Raw genomic sequence first — 26,326 nt, forward strand, 5'->3', positions numbered from 1 at the left:
CAATGGGAAACACCCTTCCTCCACTTTTAAGGACCTCTGTTTTATGACAATGGGCCCACCTGGATAAGCCAGGATAATTATTCCATCTTAAGGTCAGCTGATTGGCAACCCTAATTCCATTTGTAACCTTAATTATCTTTTGCCATATAACATAACACATTTAATATTTTTGGGTGGTGGTGGCTATTATTCTGCCTACCAAAAGGCTGAACTAGGATTTCTGAATTTGAAGCAAATCTGAGAAGTGTCATATACAGCACCATTGTTAATATGGTGCAAAATTCCATGTGTTTCTTCTCACATCAGTTAAGTGATTATAACACATGGCCAGAGTACAAAATAAATGTTTTCTTCTTTGTTTGTTTAGATTCAATCACATCTATTAAGTTATGAGCTCTATGGTAACATACTTGATCCCTTTGTCTCCATCCATTTATCACCTGAACCATTTATTGCCTGTTGTGTTTTTAAGGTGCTCACAATCCATCTTCAGAGAAGTAGATTCTCCAGTTTCATTCTACCACCCATCCTAAGGCTTTAGTACTGTTAGGAACATTCTTTTAGTCTCCATGAAGATGGAAATGGAGACTAGGTAGTAAATAAAATCCTTTTAGCCATGATTAAGTTTTTAGGGGAAAGGTTGGGGGAGGGATGGATTGGGAGTTTGGGATTGGCATATGTACACTATTGTATATGGGATGGATAGTCAATAGGAACTTGCTGTATAGCACAAGGAACTCTACTCAGTGTTCTGTGATAACCTATATGGGAAGAGAATCTGAAAAATAATGAATATGTGTGTGTGTATAACTGAATCACTTTGTTGTACAGCAGAAATCATCACAAATCAACTATAATAACATTTTTAAAAATGAAAAAAGTTATTAGGAACATTTCCTACAAGGTAAATAATCCATATTCCATCTTAGGTACCACATTTGAAATTATTTTGGCTATTTTCCTTGGGATCCTTGCCAATTTTATTTCATGGCCCTAAAAAAATATGTCTCTTAAGTGCACATAAAACATCATGAGGAACACTTTTTTCCCTCTCCCTTGGATATTTCTGAGTGGGTCAATTGTCTTGCCTTTACTACTGTTATTAGCCTTAAAAAGGAACCAATAATATATATTTCAGCATTTTTATTAAGGACATTTTAGAGTCAGAATGCTGGAGCAAGTAAAAAAAAGTATAGAAATAATGCTGCTGTTAACATTTATCTATAAGTATTCAAATTTTCTATAAGTATAGAAATAGGAAGTAAACCAATATCCACTGGCAAACAATAGGGATGAAACCTTTATCACTGGTGCGTATACTAGAACATCTTTGCTTTCTTTTGTGTTTTAACTGTTTATTCAATTATTCGTGTATATATTAGAAACTAAGTCATTAAGAGCGCTGAACTACAAGGAGGAAAATTTTAGAATCTTCCACATTGGAAGTATTTAAAAGAGGTGTAAAACATTTTTACTCATAAAGTGAGGTTGATAAAATGGTGCAGTCACTATAGAAACCAGTTTGGCAGTTCCTCAATAAGTCAAACAGAACTCCCATATGCCCCAACAATTCTACTTCTAGATATATTCCTGAAAGAACTGAAAGCAGGTATTCAAATGAATACTTACAGATAAATGTTAACAGCAGCACTATTTGCAATAGCCAAAAAGTGGAAACAACCCAAATGTTCATCTGTTGATGAATGGACAAACAGAATGTGGTATATCCACACAGTGGAATATTATTCAGTCATGAAAAGGAATGAAGGACTGACATGCTGTGACATGGATGAACTTTGGAAACATTATGGCAACTGAAAAAAGCTGGATACAAAAGATCACATACTGTATGACTGTATTTGTTTGAAATATCCAGAATAGGTGAATCCATAGAGGCAGAAAGGAGATTGGTGGTTGCCAGGGCCTAGAAGGAAGGGAAGATTGGAGCGTGACTGGTGGTGTGTATAGGGCTACTTTGTGGGGGTAATGATGGAAATATTCTGGAATTAGATATTGGCGATGGTTGTACAACATTGTGATAATACCTAAAACCTGCTGAATTGTACACTTAAATGGATGAACTTTATAGTTTGTGAATTATATCTCAATAAAGCTGTTACTTTCTTCAAAAGTAAGGCTGAACTGCATTTATATGACCCCTAGCAAGGTATGACTGCTAGATACTGGCTTGGTCAGCTCTTCATCAGAGTACTGATGAATTGCTAAGTGTCATAACTTAGGGGAAAAAAAAACCAAAGTAATGAAATCTAATGACATGGCAAGGGTTCTGAGAAAAGCCATAAAGAACTGGAAAACAAAGCCCTATGGAGAAAAGTCAGAGGCATTTTAGGTCATTCTAGTGAAGCAAAGGCTTTAGGAGAATATCCTGGAGAGGAGAAAATGAGACTTTGAGTATCTATCAGCCAGGAGCCCAGCAGGAGTCAGATGTCACACTCACAAGGGTTCACAGCTAAGAGTTGAATGAAAGGACTATTTACAGAGGCGTGAGCAGGGTAAAGGGAATTGACAAGGTTCATGACCCACCTAGGGATTGGAAACACTGGGAAGCTGTCTGGGCCTGCAGAGAGGGGGAAGGGGAGGGAGTGATACAGGAGAGCAGAGAGAGCCTGGGAATATGGAGAAGGGGCTACTCAACAGGAGCTGCCATCTTCTAGTATAGTCACTGTCTGAATCTCCAGAGGGTGCCATCCATTGACCAAATCAAAAGGGAAGCCACAGAGCAAAGGAGTCCAGGCAACATGGTCCACAGAAGCCAGTCTTTAGAGCACAGAGAAGGGCAGAGAAGAGGTTGCATGTGCGCATGTGCGCAAATGGTGAATAACAGACTGCCTACCTGTTACATCCACAGCTTCCTTCTTAGAGAAGCTGAGGCAACAAACATGACATAGGCTTCACGCTTTAAACCTTGTGATTCCAATATGGTGACCACAGTCAAAAGTGAAAAAAACCATGCCAGCAACCAAGTTGTTGAGTGTTTACCACATGTGAAGCACTCACTCATCTCATTTAATCCTCCTATCATAATAACCTGTCAGCAACATTCTCTTTATGACTCCTATTTTATAGATGGAGAAACTGCAGCATTTGGAGATTAGGTAATTTACCCAATGTTGCCCAGCTTGTAAGTAGAGAAGGTATGATTTGAACGCAGGGAGGGAGTTGTTCTCTTCACCACTGCACTCTCTGGACTAGGGATTGAACAGGACTCCACAGGCTGGCCAGTGACCTCATTGGTAGTTAGCCTAACCATTGAGCTCTGCTTTCAGGGATGCTCTCTACTGCATGGTAACTGGCTGACACAATCTGACCTTTAAGAGGAATATGAATGCAAGGTACATGCCAGACCATGGGGCTTGCAAGAGCTGAGAGAAAGCGGGGTAGTTGGTATGGCAGGAGAAGTGATGAGCTCAGTCATAGGTTTGGCTGGGTCATCACAGTGGGAAGCAGTGGACTCTTACAGCAGAGGAGACCACTAGACTGTCGCTCAGTTGCTAGAGCAGATGCTGACCTTTTAGAACTCAAATGTATACCAAGCAAAGGCCTGCTTTTGAGGCTGCTGATGCCTTTTCTTGTTCTTTCTTACTTACCCCTGTGTCTTTACAATAATTCCTCACCAACTGAGGAAATCTGAACCACTCCATGGTCCTTGCATTCTAATAAAGCCCAATAGAGCTAAGTTAATTATTTAAATATATGAGGTTCTCTTGGGAAAAGTAACCAGTCCTTTTTATTTCTTTTCTCTCTTTCCAGGGGGAAATTGATGCACTATAGTTTAAGAAATAGGGGTCATTTATATGGGAGTTATAGCATGAAAGGCACTTCCAAGGGAGAATATGAAAACATCTCCTTTGGAGAACTTAAAAATAGTCTTCTCATATGTTCAAGGGTAGTTTTCATGAGCTACTGCTTGAGCACACAAGAATCAATGGTTCCCAACTGTGGCTTTGTAGATGTGTCAGGTCTCTAGCAGGAAATTTTCAGTGTCCTCTGTGGACTGAGAGAAGTAAAAACATTGGTGTCTGTCTGCCCATCTGTCTGTATCTCTAAGCATCCGTATTAGATTGCTTATTATCATTTCTTAAGACAGACTATTCCTTGTTTTGATGTTAAGGTATCCTTCCTTTATGAAATTATGGTAGTGGTAGACAATAGTAGATTGTAGGGTTTTTCTTTCCTTTAAAAAATACTCTTTCTTGGCAAATAAAAAGTTGGTAAATTTGTCTCAGTCTCATTTTTTGAAAATGCTGTTTGTCTGAGGGAATTAAATATCTGAAAATCATAGACTGAAAGGATTTCTTAAGGTCCCTGCTGTTTATAAGATTCTAGATTTTATTTTATTTTATTTTTTTAGGGCTGCAACCACAGAATATGGAAGTTCCTAGGCTAGGGGTCAAATTGGGCCTGCAGTTGCCAGTCTATGCCACATCCAAAGCAATGCCAGATCCAAGACATGTCTGCAACCTACGCCATAGCTCACGGCAATGCCGGATCAACGCCAGATCCTTAACCCACTTACTGAGGCCAGGGATTGAATCTGCATCCTCAAGGATACTAGTTGGGTTCATTACTGCTGAGCCACAACAGGAACTCCATATAAGATCCTAGATTTTAAAGTCAAAAGAGTAGGAAGGCCGGATGGTTTTAAAATTTAATCTACTGTAGTAACAAGTTAATGGAGTTTAACCATTTTAGACAGTAAGTGGAGATGCCAATAAGTTAAAATTTTGTATTTTCTAAGTGAAAATGACAGTCTAAATGTCAAATACAAAAACATAACCTAAAGCACACCACACCAAAGGTCACAGTTAGAAGGCAACATTCAGCTCTCAAGACAGTTACAAGTCAGATACTCTGTGATTCCACTGGTAGGCAGTCATCATGAAAGGGGAACTAAAATCATTTTGAAGCAAAAAAATGTTTCAAAAGGGAACTCTAAACAGACCCAAAGGGAGTGTTTAAATGTAAAAGTGCCTTAGATCCTTCAAAAAGAAGAAAATCTATAATTATTCCAAATACACATTAATATGCAGCTAGTACATTCTGTTTTGTGAACATAACACTGCTCTTTACATAGAATTATTTCAACATACCCAAGGCCTCTGCTAGGCCCCAAACCTTCTGTCCATAGATGTCGGTCTTGTTCCAGGCAAATGTGTAGACGAGATTAATTGCAGCAGGAAACCACTTCTGCATGAGTCGCCCTTCCACAGCTACGGTGAGGTGTACTTTTATCATCCCCACGGGGATGGTTGAATGTGTGAGAAGGATCCGTAACAGGGTTTTATACCCAGGGGTGCGGCTGCTCAGGTAACTCAGCCTTACAAAGCTGGAAGGAATGGGGATCTCCTCCTGTACAACCTGAAAGAAAAGAAGCCAAATTGGCTTTTATCAATGGTCGCAGGTAGACAAGGATACCGCATGCTTTTCTCTAAGAAACATGCCAAAGGGGGAGTTCCCGTCGTGGCGCAGTGGTTAACGAATCCGACTAGGAACCATGAGGTTGCGGGTTCGGTCCCTGCCCTTGCTCAGTGGGTTAACGATCCGGCGTTGCCGTGAGCTGTGGTGTAGGTTGCAGACGCGGCTCGGATCCTGCGTTGCTGTGGCTCTGGTGTAGGCCGGTGGCCTCGGCTCCGATTCGACCCCTAGCCTGGGAACCTCCATATGCCGCGGGAGCGGCCCAAGAAATAGCAAAAAGACAAAAAAAAAAAAAAAAAAAAAAAAAAAAAAAAAAAAAAAAGAAACATGCCAAAGGAGAGAGCTTTAAAGCGATCTTTGGATGTCAAGGCATTGGTTCTAGAATATTTATGAGGCTACATCGCCAGAGATTGTGATTTTTTTTTCACCAAATATTCATGGGGATAAGACACCCAGCCAACCCTGAGGATTGCTCTCTGTTTTTCCTTTCCAGAAAAGACTGTGAAAATAACAATTTTGGTTTTGCAACAGTGTTCCAAAAATTGCTTAGTAGGAGTTGGAAAAGATCACACTGCTGAATGTCAAGGCTTTCTGTGCTCTGGGTTCCACTGAAGGTCTTTTTCTTATATAGACAGACACAAAAGCTTGTTTGGTGTGTTAAGTCATACATCACAAACCATTGCCGAAGCCCTCTAGGGCTAGGCTCTCTAAGAGGAAGGACTCCAGACGCAGGCCCAGCAAGTGACATTTTATGACAGAGATTATGGTGTCCCTAGAACTAATCTTTTCTGATGCCATCAAACTTGTCTTCTTTGGAGCTTTGCAATGACCCCGAGGGCCAACTTTTTAATCAAATTTTGCTTACATATTTCTCTGTGTCTGGATGTACCAATAGCTGGTAACAAGCTTTTCCAAGCTGGCACCTGTGACTGAGAAGCAAATAACTCCCATTAACTACTCTGCAAATCTTATACAAATGTTGGTCCCAGAGTGAAAATAACACTTGGCTCCTTTAATTAATTGCTATTATTTATTTGCTTATTAGCACAGATGGAGTTAAACAACCAAAAGTGGTCACTAAAAGTGCACCTTGTGTTCTGTGACTTTCAACTTTCCAAATGCAGCTGAAAAAACAACCCATCCTATTTAACGCATTTAAGGTGACATGGATAGTGTGGATATTTTTGTGCCCTTATTCATTTTTAGCTCAGAATCTTGTCCTTTATTCCTTTTCCAAACTGGTGCATATAGTAGAACTGATTGTTAAACACACACTATTTCATATTGTCCAGGATTTCTGGTCATTCTTTTCTTTTGGAGGGTACAAATTCCTTTTGGCTATTTTTTGCCCAGTTTTTCTTCCTCTACTTTAGATATTTGACACCAAAGCTGTTCACTGGCTCTGTCTTCCTAGATGGAAGACAGAAAAACAATGCGAAAGACAAGAGAGGCAACAGTTCAGACTCCTTTTGGTGTAGGGTACTATTTTTCATGAGCCTTTCCTGAGTGGTATCCTCTGGGCAGTGCTAACAGCTGGTTGGGGGTGTTGTGATGGAAGAAAAATCAATTCAATCTTAGACTGTCCATATACCTCTTCTTGAATATGTGTCTTGAATTCTGGATTTGTCTGACATATGAGGCCATTGTGGTGGACATTAAACTATCATTAAAATATTAACATTAAACTATCATTAAAATGTCTCCATAATGTAGTGAGAAAATTATACTGTGGATATTTGAATGGCTTAGAATTGAAATGAAAATACTGAATGCTCAATAAATAAAAAGCCTCAGGAATCCTAAAATACGAAGTTCCAAAAATATGTCTTCCTCTTGAACACATAAAAAGCAAAGTATAAAATGAACAGGCTTAAAAACTACCTTTGTTAATCACAGCTCAATAAGAGGGGTTGTCATGACTCCTAAGAACAATGACAAGGGACGTAAACTAGACTGTAGAAGAAAACTAGATTTCTTAAAGAGGTTTAATTTCAGTACCACAAATGGTCCCACCTCATTGATTATACTGTTATCACTACTGAGCCATCTAGCTTTGTTCTTTAGAGCACAGTGTTCATCAGGTCAAGGTTTGGGGTCTAATTGTTCCATGGCCAGAGATGGTGCCATATAGCTCTGGCCAATCACCTTGCAAATATGGGCTAGAGATATTATATTTGAAGGCTTCTCTTGAAAAATGAAGGGCAGCACATTATAGGGCTGGCACAGGTATAGGAAATGGAATCTAGCCATTATACACTTTTGACCATCCCCATGGATACCATGATTTATACATTCAAGGCCAGTGTGCCCACCTGCAGCTCAGGAACAATAGTTCCCCTCTCTGGACAGGACCCTCCAAATGATGTGAGCGGTGAGGGAAGCACAATAGGGTTTGGGCTGATAAAGTTGGAGATATCGCAGGATGGTGGGTCTGATACAACTCTCTGCATGGTTACTTTCTCCACCACAATAAACTGATTCCAAGGCAACCAGAGAGTCCTCTTCTCAGACAGGAAAGGTGAACGATCAAAGATTAAGACGACAGAGATACCACCGATGGCTACAAGGTCAAAGCTGAGAAGGAAAAATAGAAGATAGTTTCAACCAAATGAATAACCAAAATAAAATTAAAGTTTAAAAAGTAGGTAATTTTAATGCCCTTTCCTTTTTTTTTGGGACTCAACTATATCCATTTGTATTCTCTATTTTATTCCTTCTATTCCCTTGAACTAAGCATTCATTCCATGGAGACTTCTTTTCACTATCCAGTAGACTTCTGAAAAAAATTCCATATCACCGGCTGATATTCACCTGGGATTTGTAAACCAATTTTAATACTATCTTTTTTGTTGTTGTTGTTGTCTTTTTGCCATTTCTTGGGCCGCTCCCGAGGCATATGGGGGTTCCCAGGCTAGGGGTCTAATCGGAGCTGTAGCCACCAGCCTACACCAGAGCCACAGCAACGCGGGATCTGAGCTGCGTCTACGACCTACACCACAGCTCACAGCAACACCAGATCCTTAACCCACTGAGCAAGGGCAGGGATCGAACCCGCAACCTCATGGTTCCTAGTCGGATTCATTAACCACTGAGCCACGACGGGGGGAACTCCTTTAATACTATCTTACACAAAATCACGGCATGTATTTCTGCAGAGCCAAATGTGACATCTCTGCTCCCCTTTGTGCTAGCGATAAACTGAAAGATGGCCGTTTAACATTCAGCAACACCTTTAACATCATGCATTATTCATCCTCAAAAAAAAAAATCCTATAATGTAACTCAAGAAAAGTAAGAAGCCAAAAGGTTAAATATCTTGTTCACAGTCACAATCACAGTGTCAGAAACCTGATGGTGTCTTTGAGACGGCATTTGGAGAAAGATACCAGGTGAAGAAATTTGTTCAGTGAAATTTGCTTGAACCATACCATGCCTGAACCCTCCACATCTGGCTACCTCCTTTGGTTCCTAGATTCTACTTGCACTCTAGATTTAGGATACCTGGTTCGCTCTAGAATATCTCTTCATTTCCTTTTGTAAGAAAGCCTGTAATGGACCCTGTCCAATCTCTTCCCTATCTCTGACAAAACAGGACTATCTCTTCTGTGAGTCCATCTGTTGATATGGTCTCTGAAATGACTCTTGTATTGGAGTATGACAGACTCAGATTTCAGTTCATTCTGCAGTAGATGGCTCTACCTTACTGTTCTGTTAAGTATAGTGATGTCTTTGAGATAATGCACTTGAAAGCTTTCAAAAAGCATAAAATACTATATAAAAATAAGATGATGATAAATTATTATCTTTGTGTCTTAAAAATGGATAAAGGTCAATGGATGCTCCTTAATATTCAAAGCAACTCAAATCCACAGGAGAGATGTAAGCAATTCTTGGCATTTAAAAAAAAAAAACTTTCTTAAAACACTTTTCAATGGTAAAATGGGAATCAGATTTAATTATAGCTATCTCACCACTCCCTTCCTATGACATTTATTATATTTACTATAGTATTACCAATTGTGTCTGGCTGCAGAAATCTCTTAGATAAAGATAAATGGACAGTAACAAAGGATAGCTAATACTGTATTTTTTATTGTTGCTTTTTCAGTCAAGTAGCTATAATATTAAGGCAGTTTCCAAAAAGAGGATTTGAAGAACTGCATTAGCAATAGAAAAATAATCTAGGTTTGAACTAAAAAAAGAAAACTCCAAATGGCTTATAGTTTAAGACAGAGGCTGAAGTCATGATAATACAGGAGCAGTTTAAGGCAAGTATAGTGGGGGAAAATCCTACATTACTTGTCAAGAGACCTTTTCTCTGGTTCACATTCTACATTAATTTAACTGTGTCCTTGGGCAAGTTTATTTGCTTCACCCAAACCTCAGCTCTTGACTCTTAAAACTGAAGTGCTTATTTCTTTGAAAAGAAAAACAAATGCAAACACAAAAATAAAATAAACCATCTAAACAAGGAAATATGTACCTGGGAATTATTCTCTACTTCTAGAAAGATTAAGCAGACAGGGCAGGCTTCTTGTTTTGTAGATAGAACATGGTTTTGGCTTCATACACACCTAGCTTTGAATCCCAGCTCTACTGTTAACTCTGCTTATAATAGGGACTCAACAAATGTTAATTTTCTTCTCAAGTTGGATGCATTACCCTATTAAATTTATAGATGTTTTCTCTTGTAGTTCAAATGAACTCTTAAGTTCTCCTGGGAACTTCCCCCTAGGCTTCCTGTGTTGGGTTAGTTTTATGGGTCAACTTGCTTGGGCTATAGCGCCCAGTTATTTAATCAAATATTAATCTAGGTGTTGCTGTGGAGTAATTTTGTAGATGTGGTTAATATCCACAATTTGTTCACTTTAAGGGGGTTTACCCTTGATAATGGGCCTCATCTAATTAGCTGAAAGAGCAAAACTAAAGTTGCTCTGAGGAAGAAGGAATTTTGCCTCAAGACTTTAGGGGTAACATTTACTCCTGCCTAAGAGATTCCAGTCTGCTAGCCTACCCTATAGTTTTTAGACTTGCCATTCCTCATAATCACATAAGCAATTCCTTGAAACCTCTTTCTCAATCTCTCTCTCTATATATACAGTTAAGTCTTAAACAATGTGGGGACTAGGGTTCCCTCAAGTACAGTTGAAAATGCACTTATAATTTTATAGTTGGCCCTTTGTATCTGCAGTTCCATATCTACGGATTCAACTAACTGTGAATCATGTAATACTGTAATACATATTTATTGAAAAAAAAGCACATGTGGACCTGTGCAGTTTAAACCCATGTTGTTCAAGGCCACTCCCCTCAACACACACAGAGGGGTTCTGTTTCTCTGGAGAATCCTGACTGATTTTTCCTCTTCCTACCTAGTTGTTATATATAGTAAACACTGCCTGGGTGACTAATTAGTTGCCATGGTGGATCTGTGGCTAAAACTCTATCTAAACTATTCCAATACCCAATAGAATGCCCTCTGAATGGTTAATTTCTTTGGGATTTCTCCCACTACAAATGGTCTCCACTGGCGTGGGTCACTAAATCAGGTTACAAAGTCATGTGAGAATAAGAATAAAACACCCAAGGGATAGGACGCATTTGTTTGGAGACTGTTGTCAATCCATAATAGGTCATACCAGTTCTACCCATAGATGGAAGACTATTATAGCCTATGCAAAATGCTTATTTCTGCCTTATGGCATCCAGAAATTAACAAACTCTTAGCTTGAGGGGAATCAGAGGAAACCCTCTCTTTATTTTCCAAAGTCTTCCAAAGTTCTTGAGACCTTTAATGCTCTCAAGAATCTTTTAAGAATGTCAATGTTTCACCTATTTTGCTTATCACTAGCTGAACTATTTATAAACAGTTCTCTTTTGACACTTTACTGAACATATCTAGATTGAAAGTGGTAAACCATAGAAGGTAAAAGCCAGATTACTTGGGTTCAATTTTGGCTCTATCTTTATTAGCTGTGTTAATTTGGATACATTTTTTAACCTGCCAAATGAGGAGGATGATAAATGATTCCTATCTCATAAAGTTGTTGTGAGAATTAAACAGAATGACATGTATGAAAATGCATGGAATACAGTAGATACACATATTTGACTGACTTTCCTTCCTTCCTCCCTCCCTCCCTCCTTCCCTTTTCTTTGTCGCACCTACGGCATGTGGAATTTCCTGGGCCAGGGATAGAACCTGCACCACAGCAGTGACCCAAGCTGCTTCAGTGACAATGCCAGATCCTTAACCCACTGCACCACATGGGAACTCCTGCTTTTTTTCCCCTTTCCTGCTACTTTGGCCTCTCCCAATCTGCATATCTAATTTCTCCTTACTCTTAGAGGGACCACTCTCATCCTTCCTTCTGATTTTATTCATCACTTCAGTCCCAAGACCTAGACTTTTCCTGGTTCCCTAGGGGAAGTTGTCAATTAACTTGTTCAAATATATGATAATGTGGGTAATTAGTTCTACACCCCTTATAACATATTTGCATGTAATAGGAACTTTGAAAGAGTCAATAGCTTAACCCAAAACAGTGATATCATTGGTGGGAAGAACAGGCACAGTGGCAGACTGGTAGGACTGAGGTTTAAAGACAGGGAGCCAGAACTTTACAGCATCTTACATATCACACTCTGTCTACTAGGTATCTGAAGGCTAACCTCAACCTTTCTAGAATCCTTTTGCCTTAAGGTATACAGATGGTTCCCAGCTTACGATGGTTCTACTTAGGAGTTTGCAGCTTGATGATGGTGCAAAAGCGACATGCATTCAGTAGAAACCATACTTTGAATTCTGATCTTTCCCCAGGCTAACAACATGTGATAGATACTCTTTCGTGATGCTGGGCAGCACAGCTCCCTCAGCCATGTGATCATGAAGGTAAATAACTGATATACTTGCAACTCTCTCTTTCCATAAAACTGGTCTGTTTTTCACTTTCAGCACAGTATTTAATCAATTGCATGAGATATTACACTTTTATTATAAAACAGGCTTTGTGTTAGATGATATTGCCCAACCATAAGCTAATGGAAGTGTTCTGAGCATGTTTAAAGTAGGCAAGGCTAAGCTATTGATGTTCAGAAGGTGACGGGTATTAATGCATTTTCAGTTTACAGTATTTTCAGCCTACGATGGGTTTAGCAGGATGTAACCCCATCATAAATCAAGGAAGATCTGTAGTTTCCCTATGATAGTCTACTTTTGAAATGTACTTAGCTCAATCTGAGGTAGCAACAAGCAGAGAGACATATAAATGAAAACTCTCCTCACACTGTCACTTTATGTCCTAGAGATGACAGGGGGACAGTCTGGTTGGCATTTGGGGCACATATTTTGAATGCTTACACCCTTTGTGGAGCCTGAGGGGAAAGTTACTGCCAGAGGGGACTCTGGCTAGTATCTGTCATCTATAAAAACCTAATTCTCACAGTGAGCTGGGAGGAGGAGGGTCTTGGCATTTTACTTAAAGCCGAAACCACAAAAATAATAACAAAAGTTGTTCCTTTTTAATGTTTTCTGTAAACTGGAAACAAATTTTTAGACTTTTTAGATATCATACTTCTTTTAGGTTCTTTTATGAATATCAGATAATTCACTGAAACCTTTGCACACAAGCTAAAAAACTGAGGACCCATCATTTCTCCACGAGAAGTCAAATGTCCCCGAGGGCATATTCTATTTAAAGAAATAATCCATTTATCAATTTCTGGCACATGGTTGAACATGCTGGCAAGGGAAAGGCCAGTTTTGTGTATCAGTTACTGGTGCATGACCACCAAAATTCCATCATTCAATCTAATTGGGGGAAATGTGCATTTAAATTAGTAGGGAGCTCTGTTTATGGATTATTTGAAAGGACATACAATTTTTATTTCATATATGTGTGTGTGTGTGTATATATATATATATATATTCAGACTACCTGTTCTCAGAGTTGTTCTGCTGAGCTTGTTATAATGAATAGATGGCTCATTAATAATTAGCAATATAATTTATATAGAAATAATTCATATGATTTCCTAAAGTTTTAAAGACAGTTTTTCTTAAGCAGGTTAAAACTCTTACTTACTATCTTCTTTAATAATCCTTTTTGTTTTTTTTTTTTTGCTTTTTAGGGCTGAACCCGCAGCACATGGAAGTTCCCAGGCTAGGGTTGAATCGGAGCTGTAGCCGCTGGCCTACACCACAGCTCACAGCAACGCTGGATCCTTAGCCCACTGAGCGAGGCCACTGAACCTGTGTCCTCATAGATGCTAGTCAGATTTGTTTCCACTGAGACACAACAGGAACTCCTATAAGCCTTTTCTTGACAGGAAGTTGAAAAAAATTAATTCAGCATAGCCCAAGTTGAACAATTAATAATTCTGAAGTGGTTAGGATCAATAATCAGGTTCGACTGTATGTTCTTGAAATGAGATAGTCTCTCACACTGTGATAAAGCTTTAAGGCAACAGGTCTCTTTATTTGAGTATTGAAGCTGCTTGTTAGGAGTAGGATTATTTTAAGGGTAGCCACCTGGAGACTAGGGCACCTCAAACCCATGTTCCTGAGAATCATAAATAGGTACCTTGAAGCTAGACACATGGGTCTACTGACTCAAATACTCTGAACAAATGTCTACCTAAATGACAGCAACAAAAAGGTATTCATGAGCAAATCTTTTTCTAGGAGGAAAAGATTTAACTAGTGGTCTTGCTTCCTAAGTCTCAGAGAACCCAGGGAAGCCCTGAGAGAGCAGCCTGGTGGTTGGTACTTAAGGATAAATCCCTATGGCTTATAGACACTAAGGGGATTGGTTAGGCTGGCCATGCTTGTCAACCCATTAGAGCCACTAGTAAAATAGGTAGTCTAGGGAGGACAAGTTTTTTTTAAAATGACTTAATGTGGTTGAATTGTATACTTTTAGAAGAAACGTTTTGGACACCTTCATTTCTGAAACACTTTGAGGCTGTCATGGAAGAACAGCCAAAGTGCTCAGTGATACCCTCTTTGTTACTTGCATCATCTTACTGGATTTTTAAGCTGGACTTATAAATGGAACTAGATGAAAGCTAGAAAATGTTCCACATGGCCACGGTTTCAAGAAGACTTGACAGTAATAGTGCAGGATTAGAGGAGAAATTTGGTTTGATTTAGATGGGGAATAGAGGAAATAAATAATAACACCAATGACTTTTTAAGATAGAGCTAGAAGGAAGATAGGCTTACAACAGTGTATCATCTGAGTCCTGGTTTGACTCAGCCTAGCAGTCTGTATTTGGCCCCCACAATAATCAGAAGCAATACTGACGTACCTTCCATCTTGCCGGCTGATGGTAAACCCATAATCACTGTGGTGCAAGAAACTAACATTCACCCCTACCAGAGGGGTTCCATCTACAGCCACCACTTGGCCTCGAATCACACAAGCACGCCTGCAACACAAGATCAAAGGCAAATATAAAAGCATGCTGAAATTAGGTTCTAGAAGCCAAGCTGGGGAAGCTTTGGAAAACACAGTTAAGTATAATGAAGAAAATGATAATTTCACCAATCAGTAACTACTAATAACATTTTGGGAAGGGTATGTGTATCTTTATTACCAATAAAAAGTTGGGATTATACTTGGTATAGTTCTGAATCCTGATATTATTTTTAAGTTGGCGGTATATTATTAACACTGTCCAATATAATTATAAATTCCTTAATACATCATTTTGCTATTATATAATATAGCTATAAAACAGTATTCCTTAACTTGTTTAATTCACCTCCTATTTTAAGATACTTAGCTGTTTTTCAATTTTTTCTTTCTGCATTGAATTTCATATTATTTCCTTGGGAGATAGTTCTAGTCATGGAAAGATATTTTTCTCTTATTAAAATTAGTTAATACATAAATACACTATAGATATGGCTAAAGTCCTTGCTAACCACCTCTCTCCCAGTTCCTGGTCTTCTCCCCAGAGGTAATCAGTGATATCATTTTGTTGTATGCATTTTTCTATGCATTTACATACATAGGTGTAAACAATTTTAAGGCTCTTGATACATATTGCCAAATTGCTTTTTCTGGAAAAACCATTTTAAAAAAGCAGACTTGGGTGAATTTTTTTTTTATTACTCAAATGAATTTATCACATCTGTAGTTGTATAATCATAACAATCTGATTTCACAGGATTTCTATCCCACAGCCCAAGCACATCCCACCACCCCCCAAGTTGGGTGAATTTTTAAGAGTTAAAGTCTGTAAAAGAGACATGGTCCCTGACTGTACGCTGTTCCTCTGGCCTGACTGAAATAAAATATTTCAGATTTTCCCTTTAAACAAATGAGTTTCCTGACTGCCAAATAAGGAGATTCTGTCAGACTAGCCCTTAAAAGGGCTGTCTCCATGGACATCGTCCACTAAAATGATTATACTTTAAACTCTAGCCTGGCCAACAAATTGCAACAAATATTAGGATCTTGGCAGTTAGGAAGACGGCCCAGGGGCAACTTCCAAGCCCAGATTTTTCACTTCTCTGTGGTTATTGGGGCATTACTCAGGCAGAAGGAAGGTGTTTCACCAGAGTCCAACTCTAACATTGCCAGCTCTGAGCTTTAGAACGTGCATTTATAGCTGAGGCCAGAAGCGTTGAAGGTTGGGCAAGGTCAATGCTTTTTCCTAGGGCATCAACGTATGTAATTTTTTTTCATCAAGTGAGATTCAGGCAAGCTCAATCTTGGATTAAAAGGGGCCATGTTATTTGGGCAAACATGACTTTCCAAAGTAACCATAATAATTCCACCCTGGCATTATACGTTTTTGAACAGAATCAGCAAGTCAAGGCAATGTATCTAAAGGCTCTTGGCCACAAAGATCACTTGAGAAAGAGGAAAAAATACTCTGAAAAAGCAAAAGACAGTTACTAGCCAAAGCTTGTGTTATGTTATAGCCAATAAATGTCACTACTAAATTCTACTGCAATCAGAGGAACTGGATATGTTATATTAATAGGATTTATCCTGCATTACCTAGAGCTTTCACCCAACACAAACTATAAGCCATTGAGTATTACACAAAGCCAAGCTCATATAACTGTTGCTACTAGTGTTTTCATTGAACTCTTCAGACGAACATTCTTAGTTCTGACAGAGATCAGTGGCTTTCTTCTCTCCAGTGAGCTGTCCATCTTGTGAATTCTGTAAATAATGGTTCTGAGTGACATGCAAATGGCACATTGCCACTTGCTTTACCTTGTTTGATTCCTCCAGTCCCTTTTGGGGAGATTTTGAAATTTTGAGAGTTTTGAAATCCCATTTGTTCTCATAGAGAAGACATTTGAAAGTCACTGAATTTGGGATTTTGACCTAATCCTGACATGTCTGGTCCCAGGTTCTAAATCCAATGTAACAAGAAATGAAAAGAAAAGGATGTCTCCAGTTTTATACAGTAACCCTTTGATGGTCTTTATAGAGCAAAATTTGACAAACTGGGTGTCTATTAGGTACAAACCAGCTGAGACAATCTCCTATAAACCACATAGGGACTGGAGCCAGAGGGGCTGAGAAGAGACATGTGGTAGTGAGGCCACTTCCATTTGAAAATCAGTTCAACACTACTTCCTGAGCCCTAGGTGCTGATGGCTTTTTGGAGGGTGTAGTAGGGGATAATTATGTACTTGCCAAGGCTTTACCAGTTAACAAGGTGGGCTTCGCTACAATGATGCCTACTCAGGTGGTCGCTGATTCCCTACCGGCAAGACAATTCTACATTCGCTTATTTTATTTGTTCACATTAATCTAGACACTGTGTCTTCCCACAGCTGTACTAGGCTCAATTATTTTTGTTTTTATTTTGTCAAGCATAGTTGACATTATTTGCTCATATTTTATGACAGATACAGACCTGTCTCTTCTCTTTGCTGCTCTTAGCTTATATTTATGAAGGATCCAGGCGGGTGAGTGAAAGTCTCATAAAAGTCATCATTATTCTGTGCATTTCTCTTGTATTACTCTCCTTCCTTCATTCTGTATCTCATTCTGAGTAGACGTCTTTTGACTCTTCTGCTCTTTAATATTCCTCATATTTTATGAAGCACACAGATTTGTGTGATAACGACTCATCAAAGTCATCATTATTCAAGACATTGTCTACCTGTTCTTCTCATTCATTTCACTCTTCATCATTCATAAATAATGTGCAGACTTGTCTTTCAACTCCCCTATTTTTTTATTCCTCATATTTTATGATCCACACCAACTTACAGCATATGATAAAGCCCCATAAAACTTATTATTCTACGTTTATCAGCATTGAACTCTCTTTGTAATGTATTAGACTTTAAATGTTCTAAAGATTCCCCGTATCTTGCTGCAGTTGCTCCCATTATTTACACATTCTATGTCATCCATTTTTCACAAGAATAACTCTCAGCTCCTTTTATTCATGGATTACTAGTACTTACTATATCAGTCATCCTGTGTCAGTGTGTAAGCTGTCTAAATTTCAGGACAGTATTAAAGTATTCTTTTTTAATTGGCAATAATTTGGATTGGCACTATATGCAGAAACTTAGGAGAAAAAAACCTTCTCAGGCAAACTCTCCATTTTGAAAACAATGCTCCTGAGCCGCCTCGCTTCCCTAGGCTACTCCAGCTCCAGATGGCCCTTAGGGAACCTTCATATACATTCTTGTCAAATACAGTGTTATGCCACTTTGTTCAGCTCAACTGCCATTTTGCATGCTCCCAGCTTCCAAACTCAATTTTTGCCATAATTGTGGATGGTAGCCTTGTATCTGTTTTATTTTTCCTGATTTACACAGCCACTAAAATGCAGTTTCTCCATTTATCTATATAATCTGTTCAGCTTATGCTTCTCATATCTAAGGCAGCCTGCATAATTCATCTTTTCCTAGGTTAGATCCTTGCTAAAGTAGTGAGGTGTGTGTGTGAATGGCTGGGGTCTGTCTTTGGTAATCCCATGATCCTAATTTCTGGGTTTTTTTGTCATGCCCCTATGGTGCATCCTCGTTTCCTTTCCAGCTTCCTCAACTCACTCTTTAAATGAGGCAGTCCTACCTGGCCTGTCCTTGGACTGTCCTGAGGAAATATCTTGAATTCTTAAATTTTTGCCACATGAAAACTACCCTCAATGTGAGTCCTAATCCCTCAAGGACCTGTCTTTTTTCAGAAACTTTTTCAATTAAATAATATATAGAACTCTTCTGAACATTTCAAACTAGATAATAGAAGCTACTGTCTGGACTATCACAAAGCTGACCCTGAACATGTGTACAGCAGATATGTGCCCACTGTGACTGTCTTTGTGTGTGTGTGTGTGTGTGTGTGTGTGTGTGTGTGTGTATACTCTCAATGGCAGGTACCGTGAGGGTCCCATCTTTGCCTGGGGCTCTTCTTTGATCCATAGACTTGGATAGGATACTTTGCTTCCCTGAACCTTTAAAAAGAAGGACCTCTCCCTGCTCTTGCAGGGTAGAGGAAGATAACTTGAACTTGGATGAACACGTACAATGTGACTTTAAAAAAATGTATGGGGAAGATCACCCCTTACAGGTATCTCTTTTCTTGTTCTCTGGAGAATACAGCCTGCTGCCAAGCTGTCTACTTGCTGTCACTATGCTAAAGCAGAAGCCTCAAAGGAACTGCTTTTCTCCCTTTAACTAAATGCTGAATCCTCTAGGTATTTGGAGCTTGGTCTGAAGAACGGGGCATCTTGGGAAATGCAAGTCAGAATTCACTTTACTGAGAGCTTTATTTAACAAGCTGCTTATTAGAGAGTTCTGATGCAAAAAGGTCCAATTCATTCTGTATTTGCTATTTTCATGACATAGTCAAATTATCCCTGGCCTTCAATAAACTCTTGGTTCCATTTTCCTCTTCCCTTATTTGTTGTCTTTTGTCTTTGATGTCAAATTTCCAATATTCATTCCATACCTCAGGCAAAAACATTAACCTCAAGCACAAAAGTTGGTTTGAAAAACAAGACCGAAAACTAAATTGCTGAAAGAAGATGTAATTTACTGCATTGCATTTCTGATTAAAATCTTTCCTAAGGAAAATGAGGCTCAAGGGCTAGGGAAGTTATAGCTATTTGCTTTTGTTGCTAACATGAGCATAAGCAACCTTTGAAGGGTAACATTCAAAATCAAGGACCTGGCCAGCAGGGGATCTGGCAGCAGGTGGGCAGGTTAGGTTGTTTTTTTCCAGAGGAACAGATGAAATCTTTCCCACAGCTGACAGCTCTGGTCAGGAGATAGCATCAAGAGGGACAGTGCTGGGAGAGGCTATGTGAATCCTCTGCTCACTGGCCTTGGAATCCTGCCTTGTAAATTCCTTTATGAGTTGTTATTCAGTTCAAATCACCAAGGGACAGAGACCTGCTGCATTTGAGGGGTGGTCTGATGGTTCTCCTGACATCTTCTCCACAGGTTTATTATACCATAATGTCCCATAGCTATAGATTGTGTCATTTGGGCTAAATCACTGCTGCTTCTGGGGGCCCTATTGGAATGCAAATACCTCTAAGCTGTTGGGACAAAGGGCTTATGATGCCCTTTTATCCAGCTGAGGCAATGAATAAAGGATCTTCTTTTTAGAGCGTAATTTTGGTCCTCTGTCCTTTCTGGTAATCTGTCTTTCATTCACATCAGTGACTCTCAAACTTGATCATGCCCTCAGAATCACTTGGAAGGCTTGTTAAAACACATACTGCTGGGCCTCACCTCAAGTTTTTATTCACAGATCTGGCGGGAGCCTGAGAATTTGCATTTCTAGCAAGTTCCCAAGTGAGGCTGATGTTGCCAGTCTAAAGACAGAATTTACTGAGCCAATATATGCTCAGCCAATTTAGGTGTATGAACTTCTGGGAGTTCCTGTCATGGCTCAGTGGAAACTAATCTGACTAATATCCATGAGGACGCAGGTTTGATCCCTGGCCTTGCTCAGTGGATTAAGGTTCTGGTGTTGCCGTGAGCTGTGGTATAGGTCGCAGATGCGGCTCGGATCTGGTGTTACTGTGGCTGTGGTGTAGGCTGGCAGTTACAGATCCAATTAGACCTGGAGAACCTCCATATGCCTTGGGTGCGGCCCTAAAAAGACAAAAAAAGAAAGACAAAAAATAAAGATACATGAACTTCTGAAGAGGGAGAGAGGAAGACAGGTGGTATAAACTATATAAAGGCAGGCAATCACCAACTGGTTCCAAATCTTTACCATTATGAAATCTGTGAGGCATGAATTATTAATACTTCCATATAAACCTGTGGAATAGGGTTTGTAGGCTGTAGTTTGAGGAGTCATGTTAAAACTGTCATGACAAAGTGGTGGTTGGACTATAAGATGAACTGTAGGGTCTTTTTAAATTCAGAGATTACAAAATGGAAAATACATCTTAACTTGATTTATCTGTCCCAAATAAATGTCAATTTCTTCCCCATTCCTATTATGCTCATTAGGGCTCATACTCATATCTGTGCTATTGCATTTGTCATAGCCTGTCCTGCATGAGAGTTATAGGTCTGTCTCTCTGATTAGATAGTCATTCCAGGGCAAGGACAGTGTGATTTTCGCCTGCGTCCTCCCTAGTGCATGGTTTACAGGGCTCAAGAAAGTGTCATTGAATTTCAACTCAAATACATGTTTTTTTCTTTTGTAGAACGTCACCTGTGGCATATGGAAGTACCCAGGCTAGAGGTCAAATCGAAGCAGCAGCTGCTGGCTTACGCCACAGTAACAAATCAGCAATGCCAGATTTGAGTTGTATCTGTGACCTCTGCCACAGCTTGAAGCGGTGCAGGATCCTTAACCCACTGAGCGAGGCCAGGGATCAAACCCACATCCTTATGGATACTAGTTGGATTCTTAACTGGCTGAGCCACAACAGGAAACTCTCAACTCAAATATTTTTATATGAAGTTGTTAGACACTTCCATCCTATCCCCAGAGTACTACTTCAAAGGTTTCAGAGACCATGTTGAGGTTCCTTGTGTGACAGATAGATGGCTTACAGTTCATTTATTAGAAGCCAGCATCCTGGATTGAGAATTATGACTTTCTTATCATGAGTTTTGTTTGATAATTGACTACTTCAGGGACTTAAATAGTACCCCTGTGATTGGAAGGAATGAATGAATAGCCCTCCTCAAATGCTTAATTTATGAACACTAACTCCATTAATCCTTTATATACTACTATGCAATTACAATTTGGTATTTCATAACTCAAATACATTTGAGGGTTCTAAAATTCAGATATTTTGGGGGTTTTCCACACATTGCATTTTTTTAAATATATGTTATCTAAGCTGGTACAGTACCATGAAAATATTTAATGTTACAGCATAAACCTGTTTTCATGTTCTGAAAATGTGAATGCAGGAAATGTTCATAAGCAAATGCAATAAAATCTCACTAGTTTTTACTTAAATAGAGCAAGCTGATTTAATCCTACTCAATTGGTCACTAGCCTGAATAAATAATACCTACCAAATGGGTAATGTTAAAAGCAGCTGGGAGCATTACCCATCAACATTCTAGGACTTTGGGAAAGGTGGTGCTATTGAAAATGCAGATAGCTTTTTAAGCAGAATTATTTTCCTCATGGCTAGTGATGTTTCAAGTAAAACAAAATGGGGGCACTCACCCCGAGGTAGGGTGGCTATTTTCCCATCTGCCCTGGTAATTGCTTGTCAAAAGTAGGCTTGCTTTGGATGCCTGAGATCCCCAAAGTAATGGGAAAAAGATCAAGTGTTTTAAAGCAATGAGAAAACTGACGACACAGTCACATTTTCAGGACTGCGTTAAGTGCCAGTTTGCTTCATTTAGATACATGATTATTTTTGTTCAGAATGTGAATCCTGAAATATTTGTCCTGGAAGCCCTTGCAATTCTTGAACAGTCTCAAGTTTTATTTTACATTTTGTTTGGTTTGTTTGGGGCCTACTTTACACATTACTCAAATGGTTTATCTTTGTAATCAGTCTTATGGGGTTTTATTAACCTCATTAACCTTTCCTGTCACTCCTCTGTGAATCTGCCCTTTGAATAATGGATACTCATTAAATATAGGGCAAATCTGTCTTGTTGGCTATAGCCTGGCCAAAGAGGAAAAAGTGTGCCTAACTCTGTCCACCCCAGTTCTAGCTCTGCTTGTTAATAATCACCAATGTGACTTTTCCAAAGAAACGGAATTACTCTTGGCCTCGTTTGTTCCTTATGGAAATGAATAATAGTTCTTCCCAGTCTTATCCCCAGTCACCTCACAAAGATGCCATTAGAATAAAATAACCCAGTAAAGTGATTGCCTTCTTTTGACCTGGACCTTTAAAATTATATTTTATTGTGTACTCTGATGATATATATAAATATATATGCATATATTTGTATATATAAGATACTTATTAAGTACTTACAATGTGTCAGGTACCATGCCAGGCACTTCCCTTATTTTTCTTGCCATTAATATAACCCTGAGTAGGTACAACTACTAGCCTATTTTAAAAGTGAGGAAACGGACTGAGGTTAAAAAAAAAAATTGTTCAAGATAACACAGCTAGTAAGTTGGTAGAGGTGGTAGAGGTCTTTCGACCTAGACTCTAAAGGGCCTAAGCTGTAGTTTTTTTCAGTCAAGATGTAAACAATATGGCTAAAAATGAGAAAAGAAAGTGCTCACCCACAAAGATGGTGCTATCTGTAGGATTTCACTACCTGGAGACCAACTGCTGAGCACTTTCTATGTGTGATGGAGACGTGCCACAAGATGTCGCTCACTCTTTACCCCCAATCTTGCATTTACTATACCTTCTCTAGGGACAAGTTTATTTATTTATTTGTTTATTTTTGTCTTTTATTTTAGGGCCACATCAGCCCTAAAATAGGTTCCCAGGCTAGGGGTTGAATCAGAGCTGTTGCTGCCGCCTACGCCAGAGCCACAGCAATGCCAGATCTGAGCTGCGTCTGCGATCTACACCACAGCTCATGACAACGCCGGATCCTTAACCCACTGAGCGAAGCCAGGGATAGAATCTGCATCCTCATGGAGTAGTAGATTCCTTTCCAGTGAGCCACGACGGGAACTTCTCTAGGGACAAGTTAAGATGACAGAACCATCTAGAGACACTGCAAACAAATCGTATGGCTGAGAAGTAGGTATTAAGGATTTGAGCCTTTCCAATTTCAATCCTAATTGAGTAGTAAGTAAGATAGATAAAATATTAGAAAACACCTAGTGACACTGAGATAAGCTGTAGACAGCTACTGGTATTACTAATCAGTATTATTAAGCATCTCAGAACATCTGAGTGTCAAGATATCATAAATAATCAATTCAACAGCTTTTTAAAGATTTGTGCTCTGATTTCTTTGCTCAAAAGCATTTGCAAAGAAGTGAAAGTCACACATTCTTTCTTTTTGGTACCTTCAGGTGTTGACTGCTGATTTCAGGAGCTAGTCAGCACTTTAAATCTTGGAACCTTCAGCACTTTGTAATTTTTTAAATGTGTCGTGAACATGTTTCTTAAACTTTAGCATTAGACAAAATAGTTGTCTGAAAATCAGGAGATCCCATCTTCACACTCGTAACGCCTTTCACATAAACGAGATCAAAGTGCTTTATTAGCAAGTAGCAACAATCGCACTTCTCACTTAGGACAACAACTACAGAAGTGATAAGCAAAAGAGGTTGCCTAGGAAAAGCAATATGAAGACAGAATCACAGGGAATCATAGCAGAGTCAAACCAACCTTGGATCTCTTTACCAAATGTGGGCAGGGGATGTGCAGAGCCTCACTTTAGAAACAAAGGTGAACACAAGATAGATTTACAGGTGCTGAGGCCTTAGAAAGAGCTTGTTCCAGTTCTTACTTTATTCAATTTAACCAGCAATTGTTGCACTGTGTGTTTATCAAACCCTATTTGTGTATCTAGTATGTTTTTCACGTTAAGATTAAAAATACACACAGATTTGCCATTAACAAACAGACTTGGTAGCAGATTTAGAAGCAAATCCTTAACTACTAGATTCATGAAAAAGTTAAACACAAAGCACACGGTTTGAATTTGTACCTCAGTAAAATTACAAATGATTATGTAACAGACGTTCTGGGGGTTACCTGTACATAGACAAAACTGTTAATGTTAATTCATTGAATGCTTTAATATAGTAATAACATTACAGTCCCTTACAACTATTTTAAAATATAAGCTTTTCTTATCCCTCCTTTTCCATAATTCCAAATTAAGATGTAGTTGCTATATATTTGATTTTTTTGGGGGGGTCAACACTAATTGATGAAGATCTGCTATTTTTTTTTCTTTTCATGACTAAAATGGTCTAGCGCTGTTGCTTATTTTTCTTTCTAGAGGCTCTGAAGTTTGTTTGAGGTATTGTTTTCCTCAATGTACTCTTGAAGGACAGGCACCCCATCCTTTTATCAAGTAAATCCCAGTAAAATAACCAGTATGTAGGAATTCCTTGAGAAATGTTTGTTTTACCTTTCCATTTCACACAATGTCGCAGAATCTTGATCCATTGGGCCCCTAAAAGTGCCAGCCAGGCTCTGGCTTGTGTGATAAGTTACTGCATAAGGATCCAGGTGGCAGGAAACATTCATGCCAAGATCATCTAACATATACATGAATGTCATGAGATCTCTGTCCTAGTGTCATCTCCTCAGAGAGGATTTCCTGGATTATTCTGTTTAAAATGGTCCCTCTCTGCCCCTAACCTTTCTTTTCCTTTCTTCTTTTTTTTCTTTTTAGGAATACACCTGTGGCATATGGAAGTTCCCAGGCTAGGGGTTGAAATGGAGCTGCAGCCACTGGCCTATGCCACAGCCACAGCAACATGGGATCCGAGCTGCATCTGTGACCTACACCACAGCTCATAAAATGCTGGATCCTTAACCCATTGAGCGAGGCCAGGGATCGAACCCACATCTTCATGGATACTAGTTGGGCTCATTACCACTGTGTCACAACGGGAACTCCCCGTAGCCTTCCTTTATCTCACTTGGCAGTACTTATACCTACCAGATATTTACATTTTCTATTATGGTCAGTTTTCCTCACTAGACTGTATGGGAGAGATGATTTGCCTGTTGTAGCCCAGAGCTGTCATGTTCACCGATCTCAAGAGTGAAATGATTAAACTTTCCCAATATGGATTATCTTGAAAGAAACTGTAGGATCTATCATTATAAATGACACCAAAATGTGGTTAATGCGAATTTTTTTCACTGTGGTAAATGGGAAGCTTTTTTTTTTTGCGGATTGATTTGCCCATTGAATTCATCTGTTTCACGCAAACAATTCAAATTGTATTAAAAATTATTTATAGTCCCAGATGTCAAAGGATGAAACTTCTTGAATATAGATAAGGTGCTCATTGTCCAAATAAGCTTTGTATTTTTTCTTACAAGTCATCAATAGTCTCCTTATGTGTCAATTTTAGCAGCTCTTCATGCTCACCTGAGTCAATTAGTCCCATCTCTGAGTTACCATTGACAACTTCCAGGTCAGTCTCATTTCTATAATTGTTTGATGACTTTGTCTCATTTGCTAGAATGCCTCTTGTCTTATATTCATTAAGGTTACTTGCCTGCTCCATCAGAGCAGTTGAATGTGGGACACTGAGTTGATGAACCTCAGGCTTCCTGACATTCCAGAACCCACAGACTTTATTGCAATTTGTAGTTAACTTAGTTCTTATGTAATTAACTTAATTCTTCATGTGTCTACTCGATGTTTTCACTGCTTCCACAACTAGAATGTAAAGGGAGTCCTGTGAATAAGGGGATTGTGCTTCTTTTGTTTACCTCCATCTGCACAGTTCCTGGCACAGAGCATGTACTCAAGAAATACTGTTGAATAAATGAGTGAATACCTATACTC

The 26,326-nt window shown here is 39.1% G+C and overlaps 1 protein-coding gene across 11 annotated transcripts in view; it reads right to left on the bottom strand.

Moving 5' to 3' along the window:
* The window catches only part of TENM1 (teneurin transmembrane protein 1), a 908,801-nt gene that overhangs the window by 126,607 nt on the left and 755,868 nt on the right, over positions 1-26,326 (bottom strand). For 10 of the 11 annotated variants that reach the window (XM_021080671.2, XM_085007213.1, XM_003135358.6 and 7 more), the window contains 3 exons: positions 14,746-14,865; positions 7,749-8,010; positions 5,112-5,379 (listed from right to left, as the gene is read on the bottom strand). In XM_021080671.2, coding sequence (XP_020936330.1) covers positions 5,112-5,379; positions 7,749-8,010; positions 14,746-14,865 — 650 coding nt within the window. The remainder of the gene's footprint in view (positions 1-5,111; positions 5,380-7,748; positions 8,011-14,745; positions 14,866-26,326) is intronic. The other variant, XM_085007217.1, reaches the window with a different exon arrangement.

This window comes from Sus scrofa, chromosome X (genome assembly GCF_054392235.1).
Source record: "Sus scrofa isolate SSC_HxYL_T2T_F1_AM1 chromosome X, Sscrofa_HxYL_maternal_Yorkshire_Landrace_v2.0, whole genome shotgun sequence".
Classification (NCBI taxonomy): domain Eukaryota; kingdom Metazoa; phylum Chordata; class Mammalia; order Artiodactyla; family Suidae; genus Sus; species Sus scrofa.